The 22739-nt window shown below is 41.6% G+C and overlaps 2 protein-coding genes across 2 annotated transcripts in view; both read left to right on the top strand.

Annotated features, from left to right (window-relative positions):
• Nucleotides 1–5297: 5297 nt before the first annotated feature.
• LOC144462556 (uncharacterized) lies at nucleotides 5298–14669 on the top strand. Its single transcript, XM_078166623.1, has 11 exons — nucleotides 5298–5395; nucleotides 6532–6926; nucleotides 7066–7275; nucleotides 7419–7775; nucleotides 8002–8229; nucleotides 9014–9277; nucleotides 10321–10581; nucleotides 11724–11805; nucleotides 11910–11970; nucleotides 13693–13922; nucleotides 14077–14669. The coding sequence occupies exons 1-11, from the start codon at nucleotides 5298–5300 to the stop codon at nucleotides 14147–14149; spliced, it is 2259 nt and encodes a 752-aa protein (XP_078022749.1). The 3' UTR covers nucleotides 14150–14669.
• A 1877-nt stretch (nucleotides 14670–16546) lies between these two features.
• Nucleotides 16547–22739, top strand: part of LOC144462555 (hemicentin-1-like) — a 28460-nt gene continuing 22267 nt past the window's right edge. The window contains exons 1-6 of the mRNA XM_078166622.1: nucleotides 16547–17256; nucleotides 19382–19741; nucleotides 19881–20078; nucleotides 20222–20578; nucleotides 20805–21032; nucleotides 21802–22062. Of these exons, the coding sequence (XP_078022748.1) occupies nucleotides 17190–17256; nucleotides 19382–19741; nucleotides 19881–20078; nucleotides 20222–20578; nucleotides 20805–21032; nucleotides 21802–22062 (1471 nt within the window). The 5' untranslated portion in view covers nucleotides 16547–17189. The remainder of the gene's footprint in view (nucleotides 17257–19381; nucleotides 19742–19880; nucleotides 20079–20221; nucleotides 20579–20804; nucleotides 21033–21801; nucleotides 22063–22739) is intronic.

Raw genomic sequence — 22739 nt, 5'->3', positions numbered from 1 at the left:
ATCTTGGCAGATAGCTTCCTTCTTCTCTTTAGCCAGTTTGAGCTCTTGACCTCCAGGAGGTGCTGTCGAGTCCGTCTGGAGGGACACCAGCAGACCTGAGAGTGCAGAGGGGAGTGTGCCGGTGGAGGAGCTCAGGAGCTCTCCAGGTTGTGGAGAGCTTTGTAAATAATGATGAGGAGTTTGAAGTGGATATGCTGGGGGATGGGGAGCCAGTGGAAGTTATGAAGGACGGGAGTGATGTGGTTACGGGTGCAGCCGGGAGTGTGTGAGAAGACGAGCAGCTGAGTTCTGGATATACTGTAGTTCCTTGAGTGATTCAGTTGACAAACCGTAGAGGAGACTGTTGCTGTAATCCAGTCTGGAAGTAATACATGTGTGAATGAGTGTCTGCAGCTGAAAAGGAGAGAGATGGGTGGAGGCGGGCGATGTTCCTGAGATGGAAGAAGGCTGTTTTGGTGATGTGTTTGATATGTTGGTCAAGAGGGTTTGTTCAAAGATGACACCAAGGTTACGGACATGGGGGAAGGATGTCGATTGAGAGAAGGAAGTTATGGGTGGATTTGATAAGAGATTTGGGAATGACGATGATGATTTCTGATTTGTCACAGTTAAGTTTGAGGACGTTGGTTTGCAGCCAGGATTTTATTTCAGTGATGCAGTTGGTGAGGGTGGAGTGAGTAGCAGGAGTGATGGCTTCATTTGGAGCTGAATGTCGTCGGCAAAGCAGTGAAAGTGAAGTCCATGACGGCGGATTATTTGACCAAGGGTGACAATGTACAGGATGAAGAGGAGGGGGCCTAGAATTGAACCTTGGGGAACACCTTGGCAGAGGGGAGCAGTGGGGGATTTGCAATTGTTTATGCTGATGAACTGAAATCTGTCCGAAAGGTAGGATTTGAGCCAGGAGAGTGCAGTGCCGGTGATGTTGACAGCGGTTTTTAAGTGAAAAGAAACAGTGTAAAAAATGAGTCAACTGTTTTGCAGCTTATCTTTGCTCATCAAAGTGATGTACAGCAGCATTTTTGAATTTTTTAAACCCTCAGTGTGACTAGCAGTATATTAAGTTATAGCAAAACTGACTGCACAAAGTCACAGAGAGTATGGGACAGTTTCAGGTTCAGGGGGAAGTCAGCGAGGCAGCCACCCTGGATAAATGAACTGTTACACCCAACACTGGAAATGCACGGCGTGAGCTTAGACTGAGACTAAACAACAGAGCACAGGTGAGAAGAGGGGTTAAGGAAAGTGTCCCAATGTCATACCTCGTACTAACTTTATACACAGTGTACCCCAAAATACTTTTCATGGTGTGCTTTGTTTTGACCTCTGCTAGTGCACTAGCTGTAGGGATGTCAAGTCTGTTAGTTGGTCGGTCAGTAATGGCTCTCTCACTATCATTTCAGTTGGGGATTTACAATCTTTTGTCTGCTCATGCATATTAATGATGTAAAGAGGAAGGAAGCCAGGTCTGTTTTTTAACAGCTTGATATCTATTTAACATAACTTTTCCAACCACAGAAGGCACACACTGTCTTCACAGACCACATTGTTATTTTTAGAATAGAGAAATGTTTATTCTAACTTACTGACACACAGTGTTTATCATGTATGTGAACTGATGTTACATACAGAGACGTGAGGAGCAGCCATGAGTTTAGCAGCAGCAGCGAGTGGATTTATTGTCTTCCTTCTCTCTGTACAAGGTACTGTACTTGTACACTGTAAGGCAGTTAGCACACTTCAGAAATACACAGGAGGGTGTTTTGTAGTTTATAAAAAGATTTGATGTTACGCAATTTGGTGCGATCCCATAAACACTAGACATTCACTTCTCTTTCTTTTAATAAGTTCTTACAGGATGACCAACACAGAGCTGTTTGTAACACCAGCAACATCTCTGCACACTGAAACATATAAACTTTATAAACTCAGGTATTGTGTACCGTCCAAGACAGTAAAGATGTGCGCAGATGGAAGTGATGACTGTGCATATAATAACAAAGACAACAACTTAGAGGCTGTTCGCTCTCCCGTAGCATCATTAATACAGGAAATACAACAAGAGATGATTTCATGTCTTTCATGTTGAAGAAAAGTACTTACCAGAATTGCAAGGCGGATACAGAAAACTTTCATGGTGTGAAAGGAATTGCTTGTAGTAATGAAGTCACAGTAAATGATCACGTGACTCTGCAGCTCCCCTCAGCTATACAGTGTTTTAGCTTTAATCAGCTGATTGTTTTAGTTTGCCCAAAACAGTTTTAGTTCACTCTCATTGCATTCATCAGCTTTCAGTGGCAAAGCTCTTAAAATTGACTTTATACTGCCTGCCCAGCACCAAAACAAAGTCAGTCTTGGAGGCCACTTGTTATTGTTTGACGACAATAAAGCCTTTGGGCACAGCTAACCTGATTCAAACCCCAGGGTGGGGGTGTTTGCATGCTCTCCCCATGTCAGCGCGGTTTTCTCTGGGTACTCCAGCTGTCCAGATGTCCAGAGACACAGCTAAGATGCCCAAACCTTCACTTTAGCTCTGCGGGCCTGCCATTATCCACCAAGCCCACTCCAGTGGCGTAAATGATTTTTCCACCTGCACTCTGGAAAGAAGGCAATGAGCACCAATCAGAGGCAGAGTAGGGCGGATCTTAGCAAAGCGACTACGAAAGCTGCCCAGGTAAAAGTGCACAACTAGCAAACTATTGGCACACAGGACAAAAACTAAATAAAAAAATTACAATAGGCCCGTTTCTACTGCAGAAGTTCCTGGTACTATTTGGGGGGCAGGAACTACTACAGGAACGTCCTCTCGCTCTGCCCTGTCAACCGCCGTGTCTCCACTGAGAGCAGAGTAGGTGAAAGGTTCCTGTAAAGTTACCGGGCTCTGGATGTGACGCAATCGTTGCATGACCATTTTGACCCAAGTGAAGTAGGGATTCCGTTAGCCGTTAGCGGTGTCTGTAATAACTCAGTGACTCAATAAACGGTCCGTGAAAAAATATTTGTTTCAGCGGATGTCTTAGTTACAACATGATTGAGCTAACTGGAGTAGTTTCATGTCGTATCCGACAACGGGAGGGTTTTAACAGATGACGTCCTGATGTTAGCTTTGCTGCTGCTGTTAGCTGTCCCTGTCAGCTGCAGCCACTGATGCTGCAGTGATTTCCCAAAACTAAATAAATACCACACATAGCAACACAAAACTGCTTTGCTAGCTCAATCATGTTGTAACTAAGATATCCGCTGGCAAAAAATATTTTTTTCACGGACTGTTTATTGAGTTACTGAGTTATTACAGACACTGCTAATGGCTAACAGCTAACGGTTAGCCCAGCTAATCTACGATAACCATGTTATTAATTAAAAAATGTGAACACAGAAATAGTAATGCTTGTTCAGTCATTGTGTTTATAGACTTTACAAACACCAGATTAGTCTAAATGGTGATATAGTGACATGAAAAATGTGATAGGCCTACAGCTAAACAGCTGGTTTTCTAGCTATGAACGAGCTAACTCTCGTCAGCTGAGTTTTAAAAATGCTGGCTGTTTTGTCGCTTTCTGTTAAAGTCACATCCAGCCTTGAGTATATCCAATCAGCACCAAGTAAACCCCAAGCCCCAGCCAGGAGTTTCTCGGGGTCGTTCTGAGTACCTACAGTACTCCGAAGCAGGGACTTGTTTGGCCCCTGTAAAAGTTCCGGGACTCCGTCCTTCGGGGGTGGTTCCTGCGGTGGAGACACGCACCAACGGCCCCGGCCCCGTAAAATTACCCTGAAGTTCCTACGGTGGAAACGGGCCTAATACACAACAACAGTACACACACACGCACACACAAAAATGAAATAAAAATCAAATAAAATCACATAAAATAAAATTAAATAGAATAAAATTAAATAAAAAAGAATAAATATAGAATAGAAGAGAACTTTAATTGCCACGCAACCAGAGTCGGTGGTATTTTCTTCCGGTACATATATACAGGACACTGCTTCAGTCACAACAACAACAAGTGCATACAGACATACATGAATAAAGTGCAGACAGACATCCACAGAGCATATTGTGGAAAACAATAGCCCTGTAGCCAAAACCCCCACAAGGTAACACACCTGAAACCAAAAAACCGCATAACAAAAAACACAACAAAGTACAACACAGTCAACAACTACAACAAGTCCATATGCATGCTAACGGAGGTAGTTGAGTGTTTGTATTGCTGTGGGGAAAAAGCTGTTTTTAAAGCGGGTGGATTTTGTGTCAAGTGACCTGAGAGGCCTACCAGAAGGGAGGGTCTGGAAAAGGTGGTTTGCTGGATGAGAGGGGTCTGAGATGATTTTATTTGCCCATGTAGAAACACGCTGGTGGAATATGGACTCAACTGAGGGGAGGGCAGAACTGGTGATCTTAGAGGCCTTGGACACGATGCATTGTAATTTCATCTTTGAGTGACTGCCCGTGTTACCATACCAGACTGTGATGGAGGAGGTGATGACACTTTGGATGATGGCTGTGTAGAAGTGGACCAGGAGGTGTTTTATTGACTGAACTTTTTTAGTTGTCTGAGGAAGTATTGTCTCTGATGTCCTGGTTTGATTATGAGATCAGTGTTTGTGTGCCATTTTAGGTTATTGCAGATATGAGTGCCTGAGAACTTGAAGGAGTCTGTTGAGGTTATTGAGTGGGAGTAGATATGGACCGGGGATTTGGGATTTTGTTTGTGTCTGAAGTCAATGATGATTTCCATGGTCTTTGCTGTGTTGAGCAGCAGGTTGTTCTCTGCACACCATTTGACTGTGCTGTCCACGGTTTGACGGTGGGGTGATGCATTGTTGCTTGAGATGAGGCCAATTATTGTTGTGTCGTCCGCGTATTTAAAGACCTTGACTGAGCTGGAGTGAGATGTGAGGTTGTTGGTGTACAGACCGAAGAGCTATGGTGAAAGTACACAACCTTGAGGGGCCCCCATGTTGATAACCAGGGGGCTGGATATTTTATTGCCGATTTTGACTCTGTTCTCTGCTCAGTAAAAAGTGTAGGATCCATTGGCACATGGCAGGGTGAATGTTCATTACTAGTTTATTGTGAAGTATGAGTGGGTGAATGCTATTAAAGGCTGAGCTGAAATCGATGACCAGAATGCGTGCATATGTATTGTGTGATTCCAGATGGTGGAGAGTATAGTGAGTGGGTGATGGCACCTTGAACTGACCGGTTAGTGCTGTATGCAAACTGGAGAGGGTCCTTGATGGGTGCGGTGTGGGATTTTACATAGGCCAAAACCAGGTGCTCAAATACTTTCATGGCTACTGACGTGAGTGCAACAGGTCTGAAGTCATTCACACAGCTCGCCTTAGAGGACTTGGGCACAGGGATGATGATGGATGATTTGAAGCTGTGGTAACAATGATAGTGACAGAGGTTATTTCTGGCCACTGCAGGCCATGTAAGGTTGCTGACCCCAATTCTAGTGCAACAACAACAGGAACTTTAACCCTCAGTGGTTTCCTCTCATAAACACTGATCAGGCTGCATGTACTGCTGCCTGGAACTGAACCTTGAAAAGACAATTTTGCCTGTTGTGGAAGAAGCTAACAATGAGATGAGGGAAGTGCTTCAGTAAATACTGTTTCTCAGATTCAGATTTATTTGTTTGAGAAGAGGAAATTTAAATCATATCCATGAAATAAAAGTTTACTATATTTGGATTCTGATTAATCTGAACTGTGAATTTACCAGTTGAAAATAACTGATACAGATATACAGCTATAATTTACATTTCCACCTTTAAAACACACATGTGCATCAGCCAAGGTTAATCTGGGCAGCTTTTTTTAAATAAACATCAATAGTGGTGGCTCTATCTCTCTGTGGAAGAAGTTGTTATCTACATGTCACACTATTTGCCCACACCACAGTGTTCTGCATGTCTCTAAAGACAAAGAAAACCAACCGAGCAAAGCAGATTCTTTTTTTATGTACCACACTCATCTACCAGTTTATCTTCAGCTATCTGTTCTGTAAACGCTGTGTTCAAGTTCACAGGTTCAGTGAATTTCAGTTCCTTCACTGCACTGTGTGTATGATGTCCTGCCTCAGTGCACTTAGAGATTAACTGCAGAGATCATGTCTTCATCTTTGACTGTGTTTCTCTGCATTATAAATAATCATGTAAAACTGAATGATTTGCACATTTCTCCACACCTCTGTTCACTTTGGCATAACCTGAAATAACCATAAAAAGGGACAGACATTAAAAAGTCCTGAAAAAGAAGTAAACATATCAGAAACATGTGATGCAGAATAAGTCTTCAGTTTGAAATGACAGTAAAACAGTCAAAGTTTAGTCTGTAACATTTTGTAAAGTTTGTTTACACGCCCCCAGCCGAAACCAAAAACAAGTTGGAACTATAAGTTAATCTTTGTCTCACACTGACTTAAAGTGTGATGGCATGAGAGCAGACGTGAGTTAAATAAAGTTTTACACACTGAAGCTCCTTCAATACAAATGAAAGTCTGTCTCCTGATGTTCTGAGTCTGATTGTGGTTCCTGATGTGCTCTGTGTTACAGTGATACAGGGTCAGAATGGCTGGGGAGTGACTTACAGTCCTACTAAGATCTGTGCTGTAAAAGGATCAACAGTGGAAATACACTGCAGATACACATACCCATCCAGAATATATGGCCGTCAAATTACAGTTGAGAAAACATTCTGGTTTGCCAACATGTATCCATATGATCTTGTAGATCTGACAACAGACCCACAGTATTCAGGTCGTGTGCAGTATGACTGTGATAAGATTAGGAACTACTGCACTCTGAGAATCACAGACCTGAGAGAGAGTGACTCAGCTGAGTACAAGTTCAGGTTCACAACAAACCATCCCAGTGTTTATACTGGTTCACCTGGAGTCACTTTGTCTGTCACAGGTAACATTTTCATTCATATGTTAATTATTTACAAATGTTCAACATCTAGAAAACAATAATATAGATGTGTTTATTTGCATGTGTGTGTGTTGACAGTTTTGTCTAAAATAACATTCCTGTTCCCTCTTCACAAATCCAGGTCTCCAGGTGAGCAGATATAGTTATGGCCTTAAGTGTCAAAGCAGTTGTGTACCTGATCGCCCTTCCTTCATCTGGTACAAAAATGGACAGAAAATTCAGACAGAAGCATCTTCTTCTTCTTATTATTATTATTTAAGGAACTATAATTATGAAGACAGCTATTCTTGTGCTGTAAAAGGATATGATGATTCCCCCTCTCCTCCAACATGTGAGTTTACTCCACATATATCTATTAACATAACACCATCTAGTGGAGCTGTGTTATTCATGTTTCCTTAATATGGAGATCCCACTTGTGACTCCTCAATGACTGCACTTTAAAAATGATCAGAAGATGATTTTATCTTTCAGGTGCCGATGGTCAAACCTGCAACAGAGTGACGTACACTGACAGAAACATCTGTGCCTTCAAAGGCTCATCAGTGGACATTTCTTGCACTTACAGCAGTTACAAGAATCATGTTGAATCCAAATTCTGGTTCAGTCCTGAACGTAAAGATCAGTGGGGGTATCCCATACAGCCAGCGGACCTTAGTAAAGACTCCCAGTTTGCAGGTCGTGTTCAGGTCATTGACACAGAGAGAAGACGCTCCACCCTGAGAATCACTGACCTGAGAGAGAGCGACTCAGCTGAGTATCACTTCAAATTCACAGCACCAAGCTTTGAATGGAGGAGTAGTTTACCTGGTACAACTCTGACTGTCACAGGTAAACACAGACTGATGTAAATACACCAACACGGTACATTTAAAAACACTCAACATGTGGATAAGGATCAATGTGTTTGTGTAATTACTGTTGCAGAAATAAACAGATACAAATGCTCTCTACCTCTTATAGGAATTAATACTGTTGTGGTGATGTGTATGATATGTACATCCATCATCTGTTTTTTAGACACAGCGATAATATTGTTTCTTGTTCTCATATCCAGCTCTCCAGGTGCAGGTGACCAGAATAACAGTCGGGCAGTCTGTTACTGAGGCAGAGCTGAAGTGTCACAGCAGCTGCAGTCCAGCTGGTCGTCTTTCCTACGTCTGGTTCAATAATAAAGTGGAAATTCTTTGGGAGTACACATCTTCTTATAAAGCCCGGTTTGGTCTTAGTGACAACATCTCCTGTGCTATAAAGGGACTCAAGGAGTTCCCCTCTCCTTCAGTGTGTAAGTTTAATCCACTGTGTCAGAACAAAAAAGACACATACGTTCTGACATTACAACACAATTACAATTTCAGACCAAACCTCACTGAAGTCTTCTAAATCTTAGATGCAGCAGTCATAATTTTTGTGATTCAGTAATATTAGAAATATAATATGTCGTTTCTGTCCAAGATAAAATAGTTTTGTATTTTTTGCTAGTTTTTATTTTTATTTTTAGTTTTCAATTTGATTTAGTTTCACTTACCCACCAGAGTGGGTTTACTTTTTTTTAGTTTATTTTTTATTGTTTAAATGTTTATTTCTAGTTTATTTTTTATGAGGGGTATTGTCAGGAGCAAATCAGAAAAACATAAGTTCTGCTACAACCACAGAGGCTGAATATAATGACGGCTGATGCAACAGCTGTGAGTTTAAAGAAATATTAGGAGAGAGTTTGTTGTATTTTTCAGACTCATGGGGACGGCCCAGTGAAAGTATTAATAAGAACCTGCTTTTTCCCCCAAAATAAAACTAATGGTTCTCTTCCCACCTCCAATAATTTTATATAAACTGTTTTGTAGACTCAGAATTATTTACAAAACATGACAAGGAAGTGATCAACCAATAACAATAATGAAACAAACATTAACTTCTGCTAACAGCTAGATCTTGACTGAGAGGACTGTCAGGACTGACTCAGCAAACAGAACCTGTATATAAAGAGAAGAATATGTAAAAATAGTCATCTGTCTGTGATAATGTCTTCTATCATCTTTTTAAGTTATTCATGTTCAATTCTCCTCCAGATGCTCCAAAGCTTCCCTCTGTGTCAGTGAGTCCCTCTGCTGAGATAGTGGAGGGCAGTTCAGTGACTCTGACCTGTAGCAGTGATGCTAACCCAGCAGCTAACTATACCTGGTACAAGGAGACAGTAAACCCCAGACCTCTCAGTGAAGGACCACAGCTTGTCTCCAGCTCCATCCAGTCCTCTGACTCTGGACAGTATTACTGCACAGCAGAGAACGAGCTGGGGAGGAGGACGTCTAATGACTTCACCATGGATGTGAAATGTGAGTGAAAAAGCTTATTTGAATATAACATACAGCTTAAATCTGTCCAGTGTTTGCTGATGATACCTACTCTCTTCAGCTCTACATTAATTTTCACTTTCATTATCATATAGCTTGAGCTTGATGTAGGCACAGAAATTTGCAGTCGCCTCTCTGTCAGCTCTGCTGCGTTTGTGCAAAGTTTAGGCTCTTAGTGGTGCTTTTTGTGGCTGGCTTTGGATGGTGGTGTCGTGTGGCTTCGAGTCACTCATCGGGATGAGGACATCAACTTACCAGTCTGTAAACTGTCCTGCTGCTGACTTCTGCCAGTTACTGTAGCTAAGTCAAAGTTCAGTAAACATCTAGGAAAAAGTAAGAGGAATGGGCCCCAGCTGCTCGCCACTGTACAGGCTTTGGAAAAGAAATCGTGACAACCTCCGTGCCATATTATTTTCCAACAGGAGTTCATGAACTGTAAGGTTCATTATTTCACCGAAACTTGGCTGAATCCTGGACAGCGCCATTCAACCAGGAGGCTCTTTTTCAATATGCTGATCTGACAAAGTAGAGGACTCTGGTGAGAGAAGGAGAGTAGGTGTGTGCTTTACAATGAATGAGGACTGGTGTGTCAGCGGGAATGTGAGGTGTTGTCCTGTTCCTGCTGTGGATCACTGCTCGGGAGAAGCAACCATACAGCCATCTTGGAACCATTTGGAAACATGGACAATAACAAAGCAGCAGCTAACAATGTAAAAAGACCTTTAAAAGGGAGTAAATGAAAGTGCACAAGTTAAAGGAGCTGATGGGATCACATTTCACTGGAGTTGTATCTCGTATAACTCCATGTGACAAATAAATGATCGATTGATGGATTAGTTCCACATTCACAGTCTGCTGTCATTAACTGAGCAGCTCCAGAAGATTTTGGGTTTTTTATGCAGTTTTGGGACTCAACAGTCACACATCCATTTGTCAGAGCACCTTCAAAGTCTAAAATACCATATGTTCTTTTGTGGTAACACACCTTTAACCTTGAAAAACCTCTGTTGAAATTTCTTCTCCAGATGCTCCAAAGCTTCCCTCTGTGTCAGTGAGTCCCTCTGCTGAGATAGTGGAGGGCAGTTCAGTGACTCTGACCTGTAGCAGTGATGCTAACCCAGCAGCTAAATATACCTGGTACAAGGAGGATGAAGACTCACCAAAAGCATCAGGACAGATCTTCACCATCACTGACATCAGAGCTGAACACAGTGGGAATTATTACTGTGAAGCCCAGAACAGCAGAGGACGTCATAACTCCACCTTTAGTCCAATTATTGTGTCAAGTAAGTCATACTGATGTGTCTGTCCATAGCCCAATCACTTACACTTTATCTTAACCTTCCAGTTAAACAATCCAATCACAGTACAAGCCTTCTTTAGTTAAACCACGGAATTTATTTCTGCAATCTTCAACTACCTAGCAGAGAGATCAGACGAACAGATGTCAACATGTCTTTTTTGAACTACTTTAATAAGGGCAGAGTAGAATGGCTTCAGACTTGGCCGTGCTGAAATTCAACAATTCAATTCAAGGAAAACAAAGCCGGGACAACTGGAATGGAGTGGATTGAGTATGAAAGGAACCAGCTCAGTCGCCTAGTGGTAGAGTGTCCGCCCTGAGACTGGGAGATTGTGGGTTCGATCCCCGGCCGGGTCATACCACAGACCCTGCTTGGCACTCAGCATCAGGGGTTGGAACTGGGGGGTTAGATCACCACATGATTTCCGAATGCGGCACCGCTGCTGCTCACCGCTCCCTCAGGTGATGGGTCAAATGCGGAGAACAAATTTCACACACTAAGGTGTGTGACAATCAGTGGAACTTTAATCTTTAACTTTAGCTGTCTGCATTAGTTTAAAGTGAAAATATTTCCAAGCTTTAGGCTTCCTGCAAGTCCCAACTCTCTCTCGTCCCCTAATCAAGGTCAGCTCTTCTTTCTTTCCAACAGCAGCTTGGTAAAGGTCTTGCCTGTCATGCAACGGTTTGTCAGAATCTCAGTCTCTCTCTCTGTGGCCTCCCGAACTCTGTTTTCCTAACCTCTCCATGGATGCATGGAAGGTGACAGCTCTGCTCAGTGTCGAAGAATAAAGATTTGATAATTTGAATACAAAGTCAATCACTAATCTTTGCCTGAGGTGCAAAATTTCTCACAGTAAGACACACAATTGTCCAAGCATTACAGACCACCAATATTGTTTTTGGCATGTGGGTTGTTGCATTGCTTTAAACACCTGATTTTTGTGCTCACGATGAGATCATTTTCACCTTCAGGGATGCAAAAGCAATGCTACAGTTTCCATGAGTCACTATTTAGAATACTTCTGTCTGAGGATCTATGATTTAATGTGTAATTATCAGTTGCTAATGGACCAAAACAACCTGTAATTCCATAACTAATTGCTCTGTTTGATTGCTGTTTCACAGGATCAATGAAATCAGTAGCAGCTGGATCCATCACAGCTATTTTTCTGGCTATCATATTCGTCTTAGCCTTTCTATTCATCAGGTGAGCAACTAAGTTTTACTGTGATTATATTCAGTAAATCTGGTCACTTGTATTGTAATTTTGTTTGATGATTAATTTGCTTGTTCATTTATTTTCTTATCCAGAAGAAAGAGGTCCTGGAAACAAACCCCCGAGCCCAGACAGAGACCAGACGACAACGCACAGGTGAGGAAGAAGAGTTCAGGTATCACTCAGAGTCCACTGTCACCGGGAAACTCATGTGAATAGTGCTTCATGTCCCCTTCTGGATACTTTCTTCACCTAAACTAAACCTTTTACCTTGGGTTGGAGGAGAGTTGGTCGTCCACTAATCACGGGTTTGGCAGTTCGATCCCCATCCACAAGACACTGAATCAAACTGGTCCCAGTGGGCATGCCAGCTGATGGTTAATGATAGGTTAATGAGAGGCCAATTTTATTTTTATTTATTTATTCATTTAACCTTTATTTAACCAGAAAGTCCCACTGAGACTGAAAATCTATTTTACAAGAGAAACCTGGCCGAGGTAGCAGCCAATCAAAACACATTTAAAATACAACAAATACAACATATAATACAAAAATCCACAATAAAACAACAACTATTCAAACACAGTGGCCTCTCAAGAAAAATAAGCACATGTCTCGGCCAGCACATTCTTTATGATGCCCTTGAATTAATCAATAGATATAAGTGTTTGTAGTTTTAGATGTTTTCGAAGATTGTTCCATGTCCAAGGTGCAGAGTAGGAGAATGAAGTTTTCTCCAGATCTGTTAAAACCCAGGGTACATTAAAAGCAACCACCTGGAGGAGCGTAGCTGGTGACTACCAGAGCTGACACACAGAAGGGTGCAGAGGTCGGCCAGAAGTTTGACAAATAATGCTTTATAGATAAAAACATACCAGTGCTGTTGTCTGTGAGTGGTCAATGATGTCCAACACACCAAATCATAAAGAATGCAGTGATGAGTAAGTGACTTTGCATTTGTAATAAAACATAGAGATACATAGTACACTGAATCAAGGCTACATAAAATGGAGGTTTCATGCATATACAATATGTCACCGTAATCAATCACAGACTGAAAAGAAGGTTCCACGAGTTCTTTCGTAGCGCTGAAAGTAAAACAAGACTTATTTCTAAAATAAAAGCCAGTCTTCACTTTAAGCTTCCAAACTGGAGTCGCAATATGTACATTAAATGACAGCTTGTCATCTATACTCGTATGACGTGATATGAGTGTATGAGGACACTCTTAATGGATTTAAGTGAAGATGCTAAAAAGCAGCTGTGCATGAGCTTTTGAGACGACTATAAACTTTGTTCTCTGAGCATTAAAATCAATCTTAAACTCAGCAGAGTGCTTTGTAATGACTGAAATGCAGTCTGAAGAACACAATATAAGTCGATCCTTTAACCATTTCTGCCCCCATCACCCTCTCTTTTTTCACACTGTTTATTTCCATTTGATGAACCCATAGCTGTATGTCTTTGTTATACTCTTTTTCCCCTTTGCTCAGTCTTTCAGTCTGCGGCCCTTTAATGTACTTCTTCATCTACACATACATGTTTGGGTTTTGTTAATAAAAGAGGAATTAGGTAATCCTTGTACTTTATTGCCCTCTGCTGGTGATTAGTAGGAATTACAACGACAAAAAACAGAAGTGATCTCAAACCTGCGTTCACCATTTGGCTTTGAAAATGAAGCCTGAATCCACAAGAGGGAACATGAAATAAAGGTTGAAACCAGGAATTTGGAGATGTGAAATAACCCACTCATCTTTAACCCTGTAATATTTTACTACAAGATCATTTTGTGTTTATACAGGGCAATACAAATCATACACATTTACCTGTGTAGCTAAGGACTCAAGAACTCTTGTCTTTGTGCTGTTTACCCTACAGGCAAACGTGGGTGCAGTGTATGACATTCCTCCAGCTCCAAGACAGACAACACCATCAGAGCAGCAGGATGACCTCTGCTATGCCAGTGTGAGCTTCTCTAAAAACCAGGAAGATCCTCTCTACTCCAACGTCAGGCTAAACCAACCCAACAGACACAGGGAGGAAGAAGAGGACGCGGATGATGTGGAGTACTCTGTTGTTAACTTTAAGAGTGCCGGTGCTGCCACAGAGTGAGTCCATGAGAGTTTTCTTTGCCACATAAACATAATTCCCATCATTTTATTGCAGCTGAATCCTTCTGTTATTTTTTAAACCTGTTCTGATTAATATTGGGAGTTTTCTGAGCTCTTAAAATAATTCTCAAAGTCTTTTCTTCATTCACAGATCAATACAAGAAGAGCCTGCGGAGGATTCATCTGTATTGTACAGCACAGTCCTTAAAAAACCAAGGGTATGAATACAACACGAGTCTGTGGTCTTTTAAACTAAATGTTTAAGCAGGTTAAACAAAAAGTTTTAAATAATAGGTTTGAGACGATAAACTGTATTAACTGTTGTTATGACATCCAGCCTCGGTCATTTCTCTTGAGTATCCTAAGACAGAATTAGATTCAAGATGTTATGAAGAAGCATCATTTTACAGCCAGTGCTGCTAGAACATCTTTTCACGTACATGTCTCTGTATACAGTATATCTTTACCACAATCTGTCACTGATCTCCTGTTTTGTTTTTTACAGTTCATCAGTTGTTATTGTCAAACACTGTGGATATTCCTCTGCTCATTCTCCCATTTTTTTTACTTCTGCTGTAACACCATCAAGTTAGTGTTTTAATTTCTCAATACACAACTTAGATGGTTTTTATTTACGGTGGTTCTGTGTGTATTCTAAGCCTGTGACTTATTATATTGATTGTAGTGATTTGTATTGTTTAAATAACCTGATATTTTATTGATTAAAAGTATTCAGTGAATCCATCAACGTGTTAATGTGAGGTGTTCAGTGTTCAAACTACAGTGGAACCAGGGGGGAACAAGCTCTCCTTAAAGAGATGTAAGCTCCCCTGAAAAGTTTGATTTTGGGGCATCTCAAAAGTGACGGACGTCAATAAGTACTGATCTTAATGTATCCCAGTGCATCTGCTTGGGAAACCATGAATACGTGCAACAAACTGGTGTTTGTATGGCAGGTTTATGAGCTTCATCTGCACCAGCCTGGTACAGTCACCTAACCTGTACATCCAAAAATGAACTCTCTAGGATTGTGACAATGGCAAGTAAAATAGTTTGCAAGCCACAAAAGCCGCTGACCGAACTCTTTGCAGAGAGGACGAGGAAGAAAGCAAGGAGTATCTTGGCAGATAGCTTCCTTCTACTATTTAGCCAGTTTGAGCTCTTGACCTCCAGGAGGTGCTGTAGAGTCGCTCTGGAGACTAAAAGTGTATTTAAGAAGTCCCTTATCTGAACTCCCATCAGTGTCCTTAACTCAACAAAGTGAATGATGAGACTTAAACACTGACAAACAAAGAGCTGTAGGCAGTTTTGAAAAGGTGTGTTTTGAGGGTTTTCTTGAAGGTGAAGAGTGGCGCGGGGGGGGGGGGGGGGGGGGGGGGGCAGTGGAGGAGCTCAGGAGCTCTCCAGGTTGTGGAGAGCTTTGTAAGTAATGACGAGGAGTTTGAAGTGGACATGCTGGGGGATGGGGAGCCAGTGGAAATTATGGACGGGGGTGATGTGGTTACGGGTGCAGCCGGGAGTGTGTGAGAAGACGAGCAGCTGAGTTCTGGATATACTGTAGTTCCTTGAGTGATTGGGTTGACAAACCGTAGAGGAGACTGACAGCCCATTAGTCCGATGTCCCGTTGTTCCCATATGTGATTATACTAGGCTACACTGTATTTGTGTACCATAGAGGATCAGCAAACGCAACAAAAGTAGGCTACTGGTCGAGATACAAGTGTCATAGAGAGGAGAGAATGAAACACCATAACCTCCTGTTATTAACTCTGGGGTCCGGGTTGTGTGGGGAGCTCTCCGCGGTGCTGAACGGCTCCCGGCGGGCGTATTTCTGCCTTGATGGTGCACCGCGACCGGCTCTGGGTCAGCTGGGAAAGGCTTGAGGCGAAGCAGGCTCACAGCTTATGTGTTTGCCACTTTCTTTTTCATTTTAACCCACACCATGATCTTTTCCTGACCCTAACCAAGTGGTTTTTGTGCCTAAACCTAACCAGACCTTAACCACAGGGTATCATAATGATTTCGGAACAGACTTCGGAACAATGGGTTTAATATGGTCGGAACAATGGGATGTCGGACCAGTGGGTTGTCGGACCAATGGGCAGACCGCCATTGGGGAAGGAGAGCACAGTGCAACTGTCGATTGAGAGGAGGAAATTATGGGTGGATTTGATAAAAGATTTGGGAATGATGATGATGACTTCTGATTTGTCACAGTTAAGTTTGAGACGCTGGTTTGCAGCCAGGATTTTATTTCAGTGATGCAGTTGGTGAGGGTAGAATGAGTAGTAGGAGTGATGGCTTTGGTGGAGATGTGGAGCTGTGTGTTATCGGCAAAGCAGTGAAACTGAAGTCCATGACGGCAGATTATTTGACCAAGGGTGACAATGTACAGGATGAAGAGGAGGGGGCCTAGAATTGAACCTTGGGGAACACCTTGGCAGAGGGGAGCAGTGGGGGATTTGCAATTGTTTATGCTGATGAACTGAAATCTGTCCGAAAGGCAGGATTTGAGCCAGGAGAGTGCAGTGCCGGTGATGTTGAGAGCGGTTTTTAAGTGAAAAGAAACAGTGTAAAAAAATGAGTCAGCTGTTTTGCAGCTTATCTTTGCTCATCAAAGTGATGTACAGCAGCATTTTTGAATTTTTTAAACCCTCAGTGTGACTAGCAGTATATTAAGTTATAGCAAAACTGACTGCACAAAGTCACAGAGAGTATGGGACAGTTTCAGGTTCAGGGGGAAGTCAGCGAGGCAGCCACCCTGGATAAATGAACTGTGACACCCAACACTGGAAATGCACGGCGTGAGCTTAGACTGAGACTAAACAACAGAGCACAGGTGAGAAGAGGGGTTAAGGAAAGTGTCCCAATGTCATACCTCGTACTAACTTTATACACAGTGTACCCCAAAATACTTTTCATAGTGTGCTTTGTTTTGACCTCTGCTAGTGCACTAGCTGTAGGGATGTCAAGTCTGTTAGTTGGTCGGTCAGTAATGGCTCTCTCACTATCATTTCAGTTGGGGATTTACAATCTTTTGTCTGCTCATGCATATTAATGATGTAAAGAGGAAGGAAGCCAGGTCTGTTTTTTAACAGCTTGATATCTATTTAACACAACTTTTCCAACCACAGAAGGCACACACTGTCTTCACAGACCACATTGTTATTTTTAGAATAGAGAAATGTTTATTCTAACTTACTGACACACAGTGTTTATTAGGTATGTGAACTGATGTTACATACAGAGATGTGAGGAGCAGCCATGAGTTTAGCAGCAGCAGCAGCAGCAGCAGCGAGTGGATTTATTGTCTTCCTTCTCTCCGTACAAGGTACTGTACATCTACATTTACACTGTAAGGCAGTTAGCACACTTCAGAAATACACAGGAGGGTGTTTTGTAGTTTATAAAAAGATCTGATGTTACGCAATTTGGTGTGATCCCATAAACACTAGACATTCACTTTTCTTTCTTTGAATAAGTTCTTACAGGACGACCAACACAGAGCTGTTTGTAACACCAGCAACATCTCTGCACACTGAAACATATAAACCTTATAAACTCAGGTATTGTGTACCGTCCAAGACAGTAAAGCTGTGTGCAGATGGAAGTGATGACTGTGCATATAATAACAAAGACAAAATGCTCAAATGAATTTATTAAATAAAACTGACCCCTCTGTGGAACTTCCTGCATCGTGTTGCTGTCCTTCGAGCTTAACGTTTGTTTGCAGTGGAGCAAACTTAGAGGCTGTTCGCTCTCCCGTTGCATCATTAATACAGGAAATACAACAAGAGATGATTTCATGTCTTTCATGTTGAAGAAAAGTACTTACCAGGAATTGCAAGGCGTATACAGAAAACTAATGGCTATCTTTATATTAACAATGGGTGAAATGTCTTCATGGTGTGAAAGGAGTTGCTTGTAGTAATGAAGTCACAGTAAATGATCACCTGTCTCATGTTGATAACCAGGGGGCTGGATATTTTATTGCCGATTTTGACTCTCTGTTCTCTGCTCAACAAAAAGTGTAGGATCCATTGGCACATGGCAGGGTGAATGTTCATTCCTTCTAGTTTTTTGTGAAGTGTGAGTGGGTGAATGGTATTAAAGGCTGAGGTGAAATCAATGAACTGAATGTGTGCATATCTACTGGGTGATTCCAGATGGTGGAGAGTATAGTGAGTGAGTGATGGCACCTTCAGCTGACCGGTTAGTGCTGTATGCAAACTGGAGAGGGTCCTTGATGGGTGCGGTGTGGGATTTTAGATAGGCCAAAACCAGGTGCTCAAATACTTTCATGGCTACTGACGTGAGTGCAACAGGTCTGAAGTCATTCACAGAGCTCTCCTTAGAGGACTTGGGCACAGGGATGATGATGGATGATCTGAAGCTGTGGTAACAATGATAGTGAAAGGGGTTATTTGTGGCCACTGCAGGCCATGTAAGGTTGCTGACCCCAATTCTAGTGCAACAACAACAGGAACTTTAACCCTCAGTGGTTTCCTCTCATAAACACTGATCAGGCTGCATGTACTGCTGCCTGGAACTGAACCTATTGTTACTGACAATCTGAACTGTGAATTTACCAGTTGAAAATAACTGATACAGATATACAGCTACAATTTACATTTCCACCTTTAAAACACACATGTGCATCAGCCAAGGTTAGTCTGGGTGTCTTTTTGTAAATTAACATGAGTAGTTGTGTCTCTATCTCTCTGTGGAAGAAGTTGTTATCTACATGTCACACTATTTGCCCACACCACAGTGTTTTGCATGTCTCTACAGTTTCCATTCACACTCTGCTGCAGCCTGACCACACAAAGAAAAGCAACGGAACAAGGCAGATTCTTTTTTTATGTACCACACTCATCTACCAGTTTATCTTCAGCTGTCTGTTCTGTAAACACTGTGTTCAAGTTCACAGGTTCAGTGAATTTCAGTTCCTTCACTGCACTGTGTGTATGATGTCCTGCCTCAGTGCACTTAGAGATTAACTGCAGAGATCATGTCTTCATCTTTGACTGTGTTTCTCTGCATTATAAATAATCATGTAAAACTGAATGATTTGCACATTTCTCCACACCTCTGTTCACTTTGGCATAACCTGAAATAACCATAAAAAGGGACAGACATTAAAAAGTCCTGAAAAAGAAGTAAACATATCAGAAACATGTGATGCAGAATAAGTCTTCAGTTTGAAATGGCAGTAAAACAGTCAAAGTTTAGTCTGTAACATTTTGTAAAGTTTGTTTACATGCCCCCAGCCAAAACCAAAAACAAGCTGGAACTATAAGTTAATCTTTGTCTCACACTGACTTAAAGTGTGATGGCATGAGAGCAGACGTGAGTTAAATAAAGTTTCACACACTGAAGCTCCTTCAATACAAATGAAAGTCTGTCTCCTGATGTTCTGAGTCTGATTGTGGTTCCTGATGTGCTCTGTGTTACAGTGATACAGGGTCAGAATGGCTGGGGAGTGACTTACAGTCCTACTAAGATCTGTGCTGTAAAAGGATCAACAGTGGAAATACACTGCAGATACACATACCCATCCAGAATATATGGCCCTCATGCTACAGTTGAGAAAACATTCTGGTTTGCCAACATGTATCCATATGATCTTGTAGATCTGACAACAGACCCACAGTATTCAGGTCGTGTGCAGTATGACTGTGATAAGATTAGGAACTACTGCACTCTGAGAATCACAGACCTGAGAGAGAGCGACGCAGCTGAGTACAAGTTCAGGTTCACAACAAACCATCTCACTGGTTATATTGGTTCACCTGGAGTCACTTTGTCTGTCACAGGTAACATTTTCATTTATATGTTAATTATTTACAAATGTTCAACATCTAGAAAACAATAATATAGATGTGTTTATTTGCATGTGTGTGTGTTGACAGTTTTGTCTAAAATAACATTCCTGTTCCCTCTTCACAAATCCAGGTCTCCAGGTGAGCAGATATAGTTATGGCCTTAAGTGTCAAAGCAGTTGTGTACCTGATCGCCCTTCCTTCATCTGGTACAAAAACGGACAGAAAATTCAGACAGAAGCATCTTCTGATTATTTAGACAACTATAATTACAAAGACAGCTATTCTTGTGCTGTAAAAGGATATGAGGATTCCCCCTCTCCTCCAACATGTGAGTTTACTCCACATATATCTATTAACATAACACCATCTAGTGGAGCTGTGTTATTCATGTTTCCTTAATATGGAGATCCCACTTGTGACTCCTCAATGACTGCACTTTAAAAATGATCAGAAGATGATTTTATCTTTCAGGTGTCTATGGTCAAACCTGCAACAGAGTGACGTACACTGACAGAAACATCTGTGCCTCCAAAGGCTCATCAGTGGACATTTCTTGCACTTACAGCAGTTACAAGAATCATGTTGAATCCAAATTCTGGTTCAGTCCTGAAAGTAAAGGTCAGTGGCAGAATCACTCACAGCCTGAGGACCTTAGTAAAGACTCCCAGTTTGCAGGTCGTGTTCAGGTCATTGACACAGAGAGAAGACGCTCCACCCTGAGAATCACTGACCTGAGAGAGAGCGACTCAGCTGAGTATCACTTCAAATTCACAACACCAAGCTTTGAATGGAGGAGTAGTTTACCTGGTACAACTCTGACTGTCACAGGTAAACACAGACTGATGTAAATACACCAACACGGTACATTTAAAAACACTCAACATGTGGATAAGGATCAATGTGTTTGTGTAATTACTGTTGCATAATTAAATAGATACAAATGCTCTCTACCTCTTATAGGAATTAATACTGTTGTGTTGATGTGTATGATATGTACATCCATCATCTGTTTTTTAGACACAGTGATAATATTGTTTCTTGTTCTCATATCCAGCTCTCCAGGTGCAGGTGACCAGAATAACAGTCGGGCAGTTTGTTACTGAGGCAGAGCTGAAGTGTCACAGCAGCTGCAGTCCAGCTGGTCGTCTTTCCTACGTCTGGTTCAATAATAAAGTGGAAATTCTTCGGGAGCACACATCTTCTTATAAAGCCTGGTTTGGTCTTAGTGACAACATCTCCTGTGCTATAAGAGGACACAAGGAGTTCCCCTCTCCTTCAGTGTGTAAGTTTAATCCACTGTGTCAGAACAAAAAAGACACATATGTTCTGACATTACAACACAATTACAATTTCAGACCAAACCTCACTGGAGTCTTCTAAATCTTAGATGCAGCAGTATTATTTAGAGAAAAAAAAGTTAAATGACTACTAGCAGAAGCAATATTCAGATACATGCTGTGATGTAACATTTTTAAATTCATAATTTTTGTGATTCAGTAATATTAGAAATATAATATGTCATTTCTCTCGAAGATACTATAGTTTTATATTTTTTGTTTTTATTTTTAATTTTAGTTTTCAATTTGATTTAGTTTCATTTAATTTCCAGAGTGGGTTTACTTTTTTTTAGTTCATTTTTTATTGTTTAAATGTTTATTTCTAGTTTATTTTTTATGAGGGGTATTGTCAGGAACAAATCAGAAAAACATAAGTTCTGCTACAACCACAGAGGCTGAATATAATGACATAATAATGATGCAACAGCCATGAGTAAAACTAATGGTTCTCTTCCCACCTCCAATAATTTTATATAAACTGTTTTGTAGACTCAGAATTATTTACAAAAGATGACAAGGAAGTGGTCAACCAATAACAATAATGAAACAAACATTAACTTCTGCTAACAACTAGATCTTGACTGAGAGGACTGTCAGGACTGACTCAGCAAACAGAACCTGTATATAAAGAGAAGAATATGTAAAAATAGTAATTTGTCTGTGATAATGTCTTCTATCATCTTTTTAAATTATTCATGTTCATTTCTCCTCCAGATGCTCCAAAGCTTCCCTCTGTGTCAGTGAGTCCCTCTGCTGAGATAGTGGAGGGCAGATCAGTGACTCTGACCTGTAGCAGTGATGCTAACCCAGCAGCTAAATATACCTGGTACAAGTGGTATGTTAACCGTCACCCTCTCAGTGAAGGACCACAGCTCGTCTTCAGCTCCATCCAGTCCTCTGACTCTGGACAGTATTACTGCACAGCAGAGAACGAGCTGGGGAGGACGTCTAATGACTTCACCATGGATGTGAAATGTAAAGCTTATTTGAATATAACAAACAGCTTGAATCTGTCCAGTGTTTGCTGATGATACCTACTCTCTTCAGCTCTACATTTTCACTTTCATTATCATATAGCTTGAGCTTGATGTAGACGTGGATGTTTGCAGTCACCTCTCTGTCAGCTCTGCTGCGTTTGTGCAAAGTTTAGGCTCTTATGTCTACTTCGCAAGTGTTAGTGGTGCTTTTTGTGGCTGGCTTTGGATGGTGGTGTCCTGTGGCTGTGAGTCACTCATCGGAATGAGGACATCAACTTACCAGTCTGTAAACTGTCCTGCTACTGACTTCTGCCAGTTACTGTAGCTAAGTCAAAGTTCAGTAAACATCTAGGAAAAAGTAAGAGGAATGGGCCCCAGCTGCTCGCCACTGTACAGGCGTTGGAAAAGAAATCTGGACGACCTCCGTGCCATATTATTTTCCAACAGGATTTCATGAACTGTAAGGTTCCTTATTCCGCATAAACTTGGCTGAATCCTGGACAGCGCCATTCAACCAGGAGGCTCTTTTTCAATATGCTGATCTGACAAAGTAGAGGACTCTGGTGAGAGAAGGAGAGTAGGTGTGTGCTTTACAGTGAATAAGGACTGGTGTGTCAGCGGGAATGTGAGGTGCTGTCCTGTTCCTGCTGTGGATCACTGCTCGGGAGAAGCAAC

Source organism: Epinephelus lanceolatus, chromosome 3 (genome assembly GCF_041903045.1).
Source record: "Epinephelus lanceolatus isolate andai-2023 chromosome 3, ASM4190304v1, whole genome shotgun sequence".
Taxonomy (NCBI): Eukaryota; Metazoa; Chordata; class Actinopteri; order Perciformes; family Serranidae; genus Epinephelus; species Epinephelus lanceolatus.
Note: the sequence above shows the minus strand (reverse complement) of the source record. Positions and strands in the feature narration are given on the sequence as shown.